This window comes from Anabrus simplex, chromosome 5, assembly GCF_040414725.1.
Source record: "Anabrus simplex isolate iqAnaSimp1 chromosome 5, ASM4041472v1, whole genome shotgun sequence".
Classification (NCBI taxonomy): Eukaryota; Metazoa; Arthropoda; class Insecta; order Orthoptera; family Tettigoniidae; genus Anabrus; species Anabrus simplex.
In genome coordinates this window covers 326,610,257-326,625,167 of record NC_090269.1, presented here as the reverse complement: position 1 = coordinate 326,625,167, position 14,911 = coordinate 326,610,257, and the positions used below count along the sequence as shown (strand labels likewise).

At 37.8% G+C, this 14,911-nt stretch overlaps 1 protein-coding gene across 2 annotated transcripts in view; it reads left to right on the top strand.

Annotated features, from left to right (window-relative positions):
• LOC136874057 (proton-coupled zinc antiporter SLC30A2) overlaps positions 1-14,121 on the top strand; it is a 199,764-nt gene extending 185,643 nt beyond the window's left edge. The window contains exon 6 of one of the 2 annotated variants that reach the window (XM_067147567.2): positions 11,495-14,121. In XM_067147567.2, coding sequence (XP_067003668.1) covers positions 11,495-11,643 — 149 coding nt within the window. In that variant the 3' untranslated portion in view covers positions 11,644-14,121. Of the gene's footprint in view, positions 1-3,761; positions 3,801-11,494 lie in introns of those variants that run through there. The other variant, XM_067147568.2, reaches the window with a different exon arrangement.
• The last annotated feature ends 790 nt before the right edge of the window (positions 14,122-14,911 follow it).

Genomic DNA, 14,911 nt, shown 5'->3' with positions numbered 1-14,911 from the left:
GGGACTGCCTGTAGGGGTGAAGTACAGTGGGGACTTCGAGGGCCCTGGGACCGCTACGGTAGCTGTGAAGGCCCTTCAGGAACTCTGAAAAGTGGTGGCAAAAGGGGCTCTGGTTAAGACGCAGCAGGTCGTTATGCTACTTAGGTTCCAAAATGAGTAAAATATAAATATGTAAATAAATTCAGAGTTAATTTTAATCTTATACCAGTTGTATAGTATTATTAGAAGTAATTTCACATACCGTACTGTATATGAGTTGACTATGTTTGTAGGATATTATAAGTAGAATTTTGTAAACAATATAAATTTATTAAGGATGATGTGTGTGTTTAATAGAAAAAATTATTAGCGTAAATTGTATAATATTGTATTCTAGGAAAATTTTCTTCGTCTCCTGTTAATTTAAAATTTAGTGCTTGACAATAATGTATTTTAGTGTACCATTTGCCACCGAGGTAGACACCTCATTTGCAAATAAAGAGATTTTGATTTGATTTGATTTTGATTTGAAAGTGCAAGGTAGCTAAGGAAGACTAGCTGAAGGAGAAGTGCAAGGATGTGGAAGGTTGTATGGTCCTAGGAGAGGTAGATGCTGCATACAGGAAAATCAAGGAAAACTTTGGAGAAAGGAAATCTAGGTGTATGAATATTAAGAGCTCAGATGGAAAGCCACTTCTAGGGAAAGAAGACAAAGCAGAAAGATGGCAGGAACATATCCAACAGTTGTATCAAGGTGAAGATATAGATAATTTGGTTCTGGAACAAGAAGAGGCTGTTGATGCTGATGAAATGGGAGACCCAGTTTTGAAATCAGAGTTTGACTGTTCTTGACTGCCTTAGGAGAAACCAGCATGGCAAGGCTATTCCATTTAGTGTGTATTCCCAAGAAACCCGGTGCTGACAGGTGTGAAAACTATCGCACCATTAGTATAGTATCTCATGCCTGCAAAATTTTAACACGTATTATTTACAGAAGAATGGAAAAACAAGTTGAAGCTGAGTTGGGAGAATATCAATTTGGCTTCAGAAGAAATGTAGGAACACGTGAAGCAATCCTGACTTTACGTCTTATCTTAGAGGATCGTCGAATCAAGGAGGACAAGCCCACGTACAGGGCATTCGTAGATCTAGAAAAGGCATTTGATAATGTTGATTGGACCAAGCTATTTAAAATTCTGAAGGTGATCGGGATCAGATACCGAGAATGAAGAATTATCTACAATCTGTATAAAAATCAGTCTGCAGTGATAAGGATGGAGGGCTTTGAAAAAGCATAGCAATCCAGAAAGGAGTGAGGCAAGGCTGCAGTTTGTCCCCCCTCCTTTTCAGTGTTTACATTGAACAGACAGTAAAGGAAATCAAAGAGGAATTTGAAAAGGAAATCACAATCCAAGGAGAGGAAATCAAAACCTTGAGATTTGCCAATGATATTATTTTATCTGAGACTGCAGAAGATCTCAAAGCTGCTGAATGGTATGAATGAAGTCTTGGGTAAGGAGTACAAGATGAAAATAAATAAGTCCAAAACAAAAGTAATGGAGTGCAGTCGAACAAAGGCAGGTGATGCAGGAAATATTAAATTAGGAAATGAAGTCTTAAAGGAAGTAGATGAATATTGTTACTTGGGTAGTAAAATAACTATCAATGGCAGAAGTAAGGAGGACATAAAATGCAGACTAGCACAAGCAAGGAAGAACTTTCTTAGGAAAAGGAATTTGCTCACTTCAATCATTGATTTAGGAATTAGAAAGATGTTTTTGAAGACTTTCGTGTGGAGCGTGGCATTGTATGGAAGTGAAACATGGACGATAACTAGCTCAGAAAGAAAGAGAATAGAAGCTTTTGAAATGTGGTTTTACAGAAGAATGCTGAAGGTGAGATGGATAGATCGAATCACAAATGAAGAGATACTGAATCGAATTGGCGAGAGGAGATCGATTTGGCAAAATTTGATGAGAAGAAGAGATAGAATGATAGGACACATCTTAAGACACCCAGGACTTGTTCAGTTGGTTTTTGAAGGAAGTGTAGGCAGTAAGAACGGTAGGGGTAGACCTAGGTATGAATATGACAAGCAAATTAGAGCAGATGTAGGATGCAGTAGTTACGTAGAAATGAAAAGGTTAGCACAGGATAAGGTGTCATGGATAGCTGCATCAAACCAGTCTATGGACTGATGGCTCAAACAACAACAACATGTATTTTTTGCAAATAATTATTTTATTGCAGAAATATTCTTAGGAGAATAATTTTAAAAATAAGTATTTTATTGCAGAAATATTCTTAGGAGAATAATTTTAATGATTTTGTTGGAATGCTCAGACCTAAGTTGTTTCCAAACTCCTAAATTCTAAAATTTAACCAAACTAATGTCATTGACCAAGTCACTTATTTTTGGATGGGATGGAATTTTTAGTCATAGAAATTTTTCTACATTCGGTAAAGGAAATACCTTTAATATTATAGGTTAGGATCCACCTTTCAATACTCCGTAATAAGATGGTAAAAAGTAGTTACAACCTGTTTAATGGGACCGGTTTCAACACATTTTAAGTGTCATCATCAGCCAATTTGCGAAGATCTTAAAACAACTAGCACATTGAATACAGGCAAAAAATTAACATTGTATCATAACGTAGCAATTCAGTAAATGTTCAAAACACAATAATCAACATTTACTGAATTGCTACGTTATGATACAATGTTAATTTTTTGCCTGTATTCAATGTGCTAGTTGTTTTAAGATCTTCGCAAATTGGCTGATGATGACACTTAAAATGTGTTGAAACCGGTCCCATTAAACAGGTTGTAACTACTTTTTACCATCTTATTACGGAGTATTGAAAGGTGGATCCTAACCTATAATATTGTACATCTTATTTCTCTATTCAATACGGAACAATAATGAAGTTTTTAACTTTAAATAAAGGAAATACCTTTGTTTATGATTAGACATAAAAATTGCCTGCAAGCAGATTGACAGAGGGCAGCAAATCACCATTCTCAAATCTGAACAAAGTAACATGTGTTACAGATGTCGATGACCAGTTACCTGGGAATTACAATATAAACAAAATAAATTTGATGAGACAGGGCCCTTATCTTGTACAAAAAGATTTTACTGGTCTGTGGTCTCTCAAAGAGGTGGTGATGATTATTGTTTTAAAAGGTAGTACATCTAAGCAATCATGTTCTATTAACACTGATTCAGAAGGAAAATGATGGAGGTCTGGCAGTTCAAAATATGAAGGTATTCGCAAAAGAAAGGGAAGAGTGTGAAAATGAAAGTCTCTCTAGGCCTCAGAAACATAATACCATAGGGTCCAGAAAAGAACAAGAGTTGGCCAACGGAGGTCAGATAGGAAAGATTGAGATCCGCTGTTGTAATGGTTGTATTTACTATTAATTACAGTTCCATTCTATCTAGATTATATGTTTGTTTGGAAATTGGTAAATACTGCCAAATATAATGTTTGACATGCAATGAATAATAAGTTATCACTTAGAACATGATATTTTCATTAGAAATTTGTGATGTGACAGTTGTAAAAGATAGTAACAGTTGTCCACTCAGTTAATCTACTAGTTTATATTGACACTATTCACATTTATTCATGCAGATATATGTTCTTTATTTAACATGAGAGTCTTCATTTTATATTATTTTATGATAGCAGGCTTAATTCTAGTATTGTTAATCTTAAAAATTGTCTTATTATACAGTGTGATTCAGCAGCCCCTTCCAATATCATTTGTTGCAGCCCAACTAACGTGCACATGGTTATAGGGATGCTATTCCCTTGCAGGCGTGCTGTATGGTACTAACGTTCAGTGAGTACATTTTGCACATGATTCTGAACCCTAGCAAAGTGTTACCTCATCTGTTCACAAAACATGACGCCTTGAAATCATGTAGGAACGTCCATTTACCATGTAACTATGTTAATATGCCGTGCCTCGTGACCAGGTGTAACGAAGAGAGGAATCAATGCATTAAACTAGGTAACAGTGCAGTTATTAATGTCTTAAACACCGAACCGGATGGTGTATGTACTCTGCTCTTGTCGTACTACCAGCATGTTTCCAGCAGTGTAGCGTAGTGGATGTGGTTAGGCGTTGGCCTTGTAATCGACGGAATGTGCCAGCGGCGGTTCGAATCCTGCATCGTTCAAATATTTTTGCATTGGTATGATGTTTGAATATGTATATACAGGCCCATGTTTGCCACATTCAAACAGTAGAATGACGCTGTTATTCTTCTTGTGCCCTGCGCATACTCCGCTGGTTAGAGCCTGAATATAATGTAATCTCTGCTGTCATTCGGCATGTTTTCCACAGAGGAATATGTTGATATGCTCCTTATTTATGGGGAAGCAAGACAAAATGCATGCGAAGCACTACGTCTGTGATATAGATGTTGATTCCCATAGGGAACTTAAAATATTTGTCCTGAATGAGTAAATTTATAATACCAATATAATGGTCCATTATTCAACATTATAAATTTTCCAGCTAACTCGTTCCTGGTTGCCTGCGTTTTGCCCTCGTGTGCTAAGTTGGGCTCGTCAGTTGGGACTTAGCACACCTCCCAAGACGCAAGGCTAGTGCATACAGTGGAGGCCACTGTCCGTTATTGGACATTATAAATTTTCCAGCTAACCATTATATTGGTATTATAAATTTACTCATTCAGGCCAAATATTTTAAGTTCCTTATGGGAATCAACATCTATATCATCTGATGGCCAGGCAGGCATCAGTTTTTGGAAATGAGACATAGCTCTCATAGTGCATTGGCACTGCTGGTGGCTTCAAGTAGCCTATGCAGTGGCCTCCACGGTATGTACTAGCCTTGCGTCTTGGGAGGTGTGCTAAGTCCCTACTGACGAGCCCAGCTTAGCACATGAGGGCGAAACGCAGGCAACCAGGAATGAGTTAGCTGGAAAATTTATAATGTCCAATAACGGACAATTACATTGGCACTACGTCTGTACCAGGAATGATATCCCGACAGGCGACACCCAGCTGCTACGACATTCCGCTGTGTTGAAAAATGCCCAAGGACAACAGGCATGATTTCCAACCAGCCACCAATCCGCATAGGCCTGTTACATTGAGTGAAACAGAAGAGGCCGTTCTGGAGGCAGCTCGTAATAATCCACACATCAGTGCAAGGGCGACTGCATGACAGGTGAACACCAGCCAGCTGTCTGTCTGGCAAATACTGCATGAACATAAATTTCACCCATACCATCTTGAGCTACACCAAGAGCTTCATGGGCGGGATTTCAAAGCTCAAATGGAGTTCTTTCGGTGGCTGTTAGGCAGGCTGGACAATGATGCAGCATTCGTATCGCATATCGTGTTTTTGAACGAATCATGCGTCCACAATAATGGGAACGTCAATGGCCACAACATGCACTATTGAAGTTGTGACAATCCCCACTGAGTGCGACAGGCGGCCCATCAAGTACGATGGGGAGTGAATGTTTGGTGTGGAATATTGGGGGATCACCTGATTGGACCTTATTTCTTTGAAGGCCATTGGACTTACTGCATCAGAAACTCCCACTGCTGCTGGAGAATGTGCCCTTGCACGATCGTTTGATAATGTGATTGTCACAGCATGGAACTCCACCACATTCAAATTTGCCCGTTCGTAACCATGTGAATGAGGAACTGCCAGAGAAATGGATAGGACGGGGAGGCCCTGTTTCTTGGCCCACCAGATCACCGGATTTAACGCCGTTAGACTTCTTCTTGTGGGGACATTTGAAGAACGTTGTTTACACTCAAGCACCTGAAAACCCTGACCAACTCCAGCAACTCATCACGGGCGCCTGCCAAGCAATTACACCTGGAATGCTTCAGTGCGCAAGACAATCTGCTGGACACTGGGCCCAAATGTGCATAAACCAAAATGCTCATCACATTGAGCATTTGCTGTGATAAAACATTGTCAGGGCAGTTGTGTTCCTATTATTTCTGGTGTGTATGTATCCAGCCTGCTAACTATTCGGCCCTTCTTAGGGCCACAAACACATTCATTCACACACAGTTTGCATGAAAGTGAGTATTGAACTTACATTGCATGCAGTACGTATTAAATATTTCAAAAGTTTGTAATCTTCGTCCCGGACTCAAACCTCCCACCTGACATGCAAGCCCACTTCGCCACTCCTTTACGAACTACACTACAATTCCGTATGGCACACTGGACAGCATGTAGCAAGTATTAGGTTTACTGCGGTCACAATATCAATTTAGTGTTTCACCGGCATGTCAGATTCATATGATCTAGAACGCACACGCATGTCTTCCAGTGTTTAATACAAGTATAATATTGTGGCGTCCTATCATGGTGAGGCGTTAAATACCAAGATATCTGGTTATGTTGTCTGAGCATACCGTCAGGGCAGATGTTTTCAGGACGGAGTGAATATTGTGGGTTGCATAAACCTACATGGGAAGGGGCAGCTGAATCACACTGTATAAGGTGCGGCAGCATTCATAGCATCTTTATAAAATTAAACCTTAAGCAAACAACTCCTTTTTATTTGTTCCTCTGTTGGTACGATAGTAGTTATGGATTGCCATTTATGATTAAATGTTTTAATATGATCCTGGACAAATGACGGCTTGCTGCACCGCACATTTATCTAACCTGTGTCAAAAGTTATCCATTTCATGTCACAACATGTTGCCAGGGATATTGGTCACAGCAGCTCTGAGGCAGCCTTTTAATTCCGATATGGTAGAACAGCATGTCTGGAAAACATCTTGCTTGAGGAATCAACATAAGAAAAAATCAGGATATTAAATCGGGGGACCAGGCTGGTCAGGGAATGTCATAATGACTAGAAATAAATCTCTGTGGAAAGGTCTGTCATACAAAATTCATGCATATTCTGGCTGTGTTTGTGGTTGCCCCATCTTGTTGGAACCATAAATTGTTCATTTCCATGTTCATCATCCATAATTGCTGAAGTCTTACAGCATCGTTCGATAACGTTTACTGTTGACACTCAGAGCATGCCATCATTATCCTCGAAGAAGTACAGTCCAATAATTCCGAAGGAAGCAACTGCACACCATACAGTAAGATACGGGCTGTGCATGGGTTTGACATGCAGCTGACACGGGTGTACATTATTCCAGTAATGCACATTTTTCATATATCAGATGATCACATCTTTAGCCCCATCTTGTTGGAAACATAAATTGTTTCTTTTTATTTGTTTTGTTACAGCTATAGATTTTTCTGAAGGAGCTCATGCATGTTAAACTGTTCTTGTGCAGCAAAATCTGTAGGCTTCAGTTCATGGGTATCTTGGAGTTTATAGGGATGAAAACCGAAGTCCTCATGGACTATTCTTCTGAATGTACGGTCTGAAATATGCAAAGCTGCAGAGTGGCACCAGCAGATTTCTTTTGGCTTCACAGGATGGATGGTAGGACAAACATTTTCAACCACATTTGGTGTCTGCAGAGTTTTCACTCGCTCATGGCTTGTGATTACAGGCTGATGTAGTTGATCTAAAGGATCTAACACATCTGGTAATGGTGCATCCATGTGACACTTTCCCATGGCATCCCAAATTAAAATGTTGCCTGAATATGTGTTGTGTACTAACCACACTATCTCTATTTTTTATATAAGTTTCTATGGTGAAAGAATGATGCTCGGCAGATCACCTCTCCATGTTGACCATACAAACAAAATGGCAGCTCTAACGCTGTGTCATACACTGCTCTTTGATGTATTATGCAAGTCAATATACGCCATGAATGCTGCCGCACCCTGTATTGATGAACTGCATCTTTTGAAATGCGGTTTTAATTGTAGCCCAAGCCGAATGGTAGCAGATTGAAGTTCCATTGTGTTCCGAATTGAGCAAGAATTTGCTGAGGTTCCATGAAGTCTCACCTGAATGTTTGGTCTTATTTTGAGGTCAGAATCATGTTTGTTGAATCTTACGTTTAATTACTTTGTATGGCTTGGAAGGTAAATGCATTCACTAAGCTAGAACTTTGATGTTATTGAAGTGTATCATTATTACCATATTGGTTGGGAATGCAGGGTAGGTATTCTTATATTATCATTACAGCATGGACTACTAATACTCCATGCTGTGTTGCTTTGTTGCCATATGCCTCAACTGATGGAACTGAACTCTCTCCAAACTCTGACCTCACACACATCTGGTCTCCGAGCCAGGGGAATTAACCAGACATGAGAATCCCTGGCCCAGGCAGAATTGAACTCAGGATCCTCTGAATTAAAGGCCACTTTGCTAATCTTTCAGCCAAGGACCTGGATGATGAATGGTTTTATTGTTATTATTTTCAGGGTCCACTTCTGAGATCGATTAGCACCATTCTAGGCAATTATAAGCAATGTTGGGTACGAGGTGAACAGTCTTCATGCCTGTGACTAGTGTGTCTTACCACTGCACTGCCTCCAGCTCTTGGTTTGTCAATTATTAGTCCCATTTAGGATCGAAGTCTCTGTTGAATTATGTGCTTTTTCTCTGCAGCCATTGCTTTTTTCTTCGGCTTTCCTTGCTTGCCACTTTCGTATATCACTCCTGTATGTAATGTGTAAAATGCACTCAAATTGGATCCAGGCATGCAAAGGAGAAAGTCCAAAAGAATCAGTGCTACCATTAATGTCATTAATTGTTTTTGGAGTACTGCCACATATGTGACAAACCTGAAAAAAAAAAAAAAAAAAAAGTGGCTGCCGAAACATTATATACTTTTCTAACTACCATAGTCGTAATTAAATTATGATGTATTCCAAATTTATTTTCATGTACGAAAACTGTTGTAGGGATCACAATCTGTGTTCATAATAAACTGACTTCTGCTCTCATCAAAAAATCTGTCTACTAATGGAACACTAACTTCATAGGCCTGTACCACCAAACGCATCTCACAACTTCTGCTTATATTTACTGTGTCCACTGCTACCATCATAGCCCCATTTGTAAACCATGCAAACTAATTGAGGGGTATCATTAAAACTTGTAAGTACTTCTGCTTGTACAGATCCAAACATCTTAACTTTGCTTCTCTAACTGTGTCGTACAGTGGATATATATCACTATGCCTCCGTTCAGCTCCCTTGCGTATATTGTTATAATGAAATTTAAATAAATTATTCTCTGCAAGAAATCAACAAATCCTCTTCTGGAGAATATGGGACAGGTAATGGTTGCTGTTATTCAAATGCTTTTCTATATCTGGAGGCTCTGTGAGGTGTAGTCTCACTATTATCCTTGATTACTTTTGCAGCGTCCCTTTCACCGAAGGTCCAGAGTGAGATTTGCGTGCCACTGTTAATTCTTGTCGTGATCATTCTTTAATTAAAGTATCCAACCTTGTCCAGTTAGTTCTCAATCTGATGTCTTCAAAGAGTTTTCTAGACCTTCCAACTCTCAAGGTGGATGGAAATGAACTATTTGTTTGAAGATTATATGGTGCAGCTTTATGCATTTCTTCAGAAATAATAAAATCTTTTGCTAACCAGTTGGAATTTTTTCTTAAAAATGTGTCTTTCATCCTATAACTTTGTTTACATCCCTCTTGAAATTTGTGTTTGAAAGCACTCACTAATAATTTAAGGTACGTAAAACATCTGAAGAACAGTCCTGAATGTTCATGTTAGATGATACATAATCTACTAGCTTGGTTCCAATCTCTTTCTTGTTCCACAATACTTCACACAGCTCACGGATGTGGTGGAGCACACGCCAATGCAAATACAGTTTATTTTCTAAGAATAGTGCAAGATAGTGCATGTAGTGAGACTTTAGCCTTAATATTCATGATTTTCTGTATATTATGGTACAAAAACGCAGGATACATGTTCGGTTACATTTTTAAAACTCTACATAAATGTTGTAAAGTTAGAATTTTATGAGTTATTCACATTACTTAATATGAAGTTGAATACCTGTAGCTTTCTTTTTCATACTTCAGATATTCATTATCGTCCACTGATACTACTTTAGCGACCAATGAACTTCACTGCTAAAACACAACTAGCAGTAAGCCAGACAGACCCTTTCAAGGAGGGGAGATAGGGAGTGTTATCTCTAGTCATATCTGTTTATATGTCATCTCTAGTGTTCGTTAAGAAGGAAGCCATACTTTCCAGTGTCAACTCAGTTAAATGTAACTTAAAAGCTTTTCAGTCTGTCGAACACAAGTCAGATATGGCTATTACACTATAACATACCTGTAAAAAGAACACATTATTAAACAAGGAATAAACATCCACACTATTAAACAAAGAATTACATGTTTCGTTCTTAAAACAATATCATCAGATTCAATCAAGTCACATTCATATATTTAGAATATTATGTTTATTTCTGTTTAATACTTAGGAACTTGAAATATGGCACTTACCTTAATGATGTCTTCCTTCCTTTCTGCTCCAGCATTTACTGCAAAGTTTTTGGAAAACCTTTGGTGAAGAGAGAAAGGAAGACATCATTAAGATAAGTGCCAGATTTCAAGTTCCTAATTATTAAACAGAAATAAAAATAAATATTTAAGTACCAATACCAGTACTTGAATGTGACTTGATAGAATCTGATGATGTTCTTTTAAGAATGAAACATGTTATTTTTCGTTTAATAGTGTGTACTTTTATTCCTTGTTTGATAATGTGTTTTTTTTTTTACAGGTATGTTATAGTGTAATAGCTATATTTAACTTGTGTTCAACAGACTGAAAAGCTCTTAAGTTACATATCTCTAGTGTCTCCAGTTTTGGAAAGAAAGAAATAGACAAGAAAAATATGTGCGTGTTTTTTAATTTTGTCCTGCTACATTACAGTTCTGGCCCTCTGTCCACTGTTCTGTTGTTTTGGGCTTTTTATGGGAACACTTGCTAGTTGCTCTCGCGACATGGCCATACCACCTCAAGTGCCCCTCCTGCATTTTCCTCCTGAATGGGAATAAGTCCCATCCATGGTTAGAATGTGTCATTGGTTATGTGATTTATTATTATTGAGGGAGAAAATCTACTTTGGTCACAGGGTTTCCAGACTATTCCCAATCACATATTTTCTGTCCCTAATTGTCTGATAACCGAGCTCGATAGCTGCAGTTGCTTAAGTGCAGCCAGTATCCAGTATTCGGGAGATAGTGAGTTCGAACCCCACTGTTGGCAGTCCTGAAAATGGTTTTCCGTGATTTCCCATTTTCACACCAGACAAATGCTGGGACTGTACCTTAATTAAGGCCACGGCCTCTTCCTTCCCACTCCTAGCCCTTTTCTATCCCATCGTCGCCATAAGACCAATCTGTGTCGGTGTGACATAAAGCTAATTGTATTAATTCATTCAATTGCCCGATAACAATCTTTCTCTTGGTAAAGAGGTTACGTGTACTCCTTCAACAGTGTTTACTTCCTGTTATGTAGTTTCCCTCAATAACTCATAACTGTAACATTGACCTTTTCTTTTTTTTTTTACATTTCAGACTCATCAGCCAATGCAGAGATGGTGCTTAAACAAGCAACATATTTACTACGGAGAAAATATGACATCACTAACACAACTATCCAAGTGGAAAGGTATCATGCAATTGCTATGGGCAGTTGCAGCCAATGTAAGATACTCCCTGCATAATTACCATATTGCAAAATTATACAGAAAGTAAAGATTGTTGATCATCTTAATGTTGTACCTTAACAAGGCAGATCATTTTTAGCATTTTTACTTTAGTTCCTAACACTGTGCATTGAGGAATTTTTAGTGATACAAAACGGTGGAGATCAAAATGCTTATGAGAGCCTTGTTTCGATACCGTTGCAACAAGGAGGCTACCAGAGTCTAAGAAAACTTGTTATCAGTAACTTTTGGATACCGAGTGTACCAATTGTTGTAAGATAAGGACTAGCCTAAGCAATCAGGAATGTACATGAACATTTCATGGTTCTTGTGAATGTGAGAGAAGATTATATGTAATTTTGGGGATATGAAATGAATAACATGTACGGTATGCGACTTAGATCATCTATATATGTAACTGAGGATGAAAGGGTGTGAAAACATTACTGGACTTATTTTAATGTATAGACTATTTTGAAAGTTTATTTTAGTTTCTCACGAGCTCTTTATCCCTTTATTTGAGACAGGGAATAACATTCTACTTTGTCAGGATAATGTTCCATCATTACTTGAAAAAGCACCAGGTTATTTGGTATTATCTTTCATATCTAAAATGTAGAGACAAGTAAAGAAATCACCATGTGTCTGTAAAACTGAACTGAAATAATGAGTAGAAGTTTTTGTTAAAATCAAACACTCTGACTCTGAAATTCATCAGACAAAAGTAATATCACACATTATGTCTTTGAAGTGAATAAGTTGGAAGCATGGAACGAGACATGACAGGCACATTTTGTCAGGTTCATACTATTCACATCCTTCATAAGCAGATCAAAGGGATTTTGGAAGCCTTCAAAAGAGTAAGTCCCAGCTGGACTTTGTACACTGTATCAACTTGTGGAGATAAGGTAACGAAGAATGTTAGTAGTCTTGATTCTCTAGTTATACCCTGTTCCCATCCGTTTTAAAACCAGCTTCATGTATCTGAAAATGACAATCAGAAGTTACCAAGCATGGTTTAATTACAATAAAAGTGCGAGGATGACTCCATCCATGTTGAGCTTCCAGGGATAAAGTTGTTTTGAACCTCATAATCATAGGACATTTTCATTTCCAAGTAATATAATCATTAGTCATTTAATTTCTGATTCAGATACAAATATTATGTCACTGGTGAAAGAATAAAAGTAGAACTTTGTATGCAGGACATACTGAAGCTTCTAAAATTTATGACTATTGCTATATGGCACTAGTAAGTTGATTAAAAGACTGCATATCAATGGTTCAGAATGGAAATCATCTTTGTCAAAATGATCAACTTTATAGGAGAAAGAAAGAAAAAAGTTTTAAATTGTGTACCATGACATCTGCCACTCAGGCGACAGCCCTAAATGTAGATCAGTTGTAAGTGATTGATTGATTGATTGATTGATTGATTGATTGATTGATTGATTGATTGATTGATTGATTGATTGATTGATTTAAAAGATCTCTCCATTTGATGAGAATTGTGTGAGGAAGTATTGGGAGAGAAATTGATGAAGGATGTTTTTGGAACAGACTGAGTGGAAGATCAGGAATAAGTACACTCAACCGCACAAAAATTTGCTGTCACTGAAGATGAGTTTCTTTCAAAATCCTCTTGTTTGAAATAGGATGAACATTTTGTGCAGGAGGTAGGATTCCAAGTATCATCCCTTTGGCCACTGGTTATCCACTGTTTACAAATTTATTTGCCGGGCAATTTTTGTGGGATTGAATATTCCTGTCTTAATTGAAAAATATTCAAAACTGACATAGAGATTTTCATTCTGCACCATTAATATGCTATTTTTAGAAGTGTCATACTTATTTTTACCTTTCCTTTTTGTTTTGGCTAGACTGTGAAAAATAGTTATATTTCAGTTGTTTTAGAGAAGAGACTAATTCAAAGTTTACCTATTCACTTATTAAAATGTGATAATGACATGTGGCCTCTGGAGGTGCTTGGTGCAAGTGTTTCAAGTTGATGCTGTATAGATGACCTGAAAGGATGGGAACCTATCTCAGATGAATTCTAATGCTGAAGATAGTGCAAACTCCCAGCCCCAAGCCATAGAAATTAACTAATGAAATTTAAAATCCTCAACCTGGCCAACAATCGAACCCGAGACCCCTTGGACCAAAGGCCAGTACGCCATGGAGCCAGACATTAAAATGTGATAAGCATTAGCATTTTCTGCTTTATAATTGCAAAAATAACAATAATAATTTTTCCCTTATCCAGATGCAAATGGGTTGGGGCAAATATTGTTCCTCTTCATTTTACTATATTTCTGGAAGTGTGATAGCCGAGTGGCATCGTTGCTGGCTTCTCACCAAGACCGCTTCATTTTGAGTCCCGACAAATGTAATTTTGAAATCAAAAGTCAGACTTGTGTAGTTTGAATTCCAATTAAACTATGGGCCATGTGGCTATGATCATGTCAAAAGTCACGTAAAACTACAAGCTTGCTTGTGCTATCTCCCCATCACTGTCTTCCAGTCCAGGTCCCATTGATTTAAACTGTTCTGAAATAGAACCATCCATCATAATCTGGGTTTTCCTATACTTCTCTTTCCTTTCATTTGTTACTCTATTGAAAGTTTTCTCATTATCTAGACCATATCAGATTAATTTAATGTCCATACTCCTTATAAAACTGGATGCCAGTTTGGAAAGTTGAGCAAGATAAAACTATGGTACAGTACAGTTCAGTTGTGTATATGCACAGAAGAGTTTTCATATCCACCAGTAAGAAGTCTTGAAAATATTCAGGGTCGCGACAAGAAATCAACACTTCTCAAGCGTTCAGTTCTGGACAGCCAGTCTACTTTAAGAGTGCATAGCAATTCAAGATAATTTAACGAGGAATGAACACACTTTTTGAGAGTTTGATCCTAGGCAGCCAGTCTACTTTACTTAAAGTGTATAGCAATTCAGGGTCATTCAACAAGGAATGGATGCACTTTTTGAGAGTTTAAGAGCATATAGTGAACATGTGCTTTAACTGATTTAAGTGAAATATGGCATTTTGTGCAGAATATAGTGAACTATACAAAGCACTTTCAGAGAGCTGTAACTGTAACACCATTGGCATAACTGTGAAATGAAATTTTAAAATGAGTGCAAAAAATTTGATAATGTCAAGACATTTATGATAAATTTATACAAGCAGAATTTCAAGAAATGACAATTAGAAGAATGAGCAGCTCTTGGCAGTTCCAAGAGGTGCTCCTTACCAGTAGCGTGCATTGTGGGTATGCA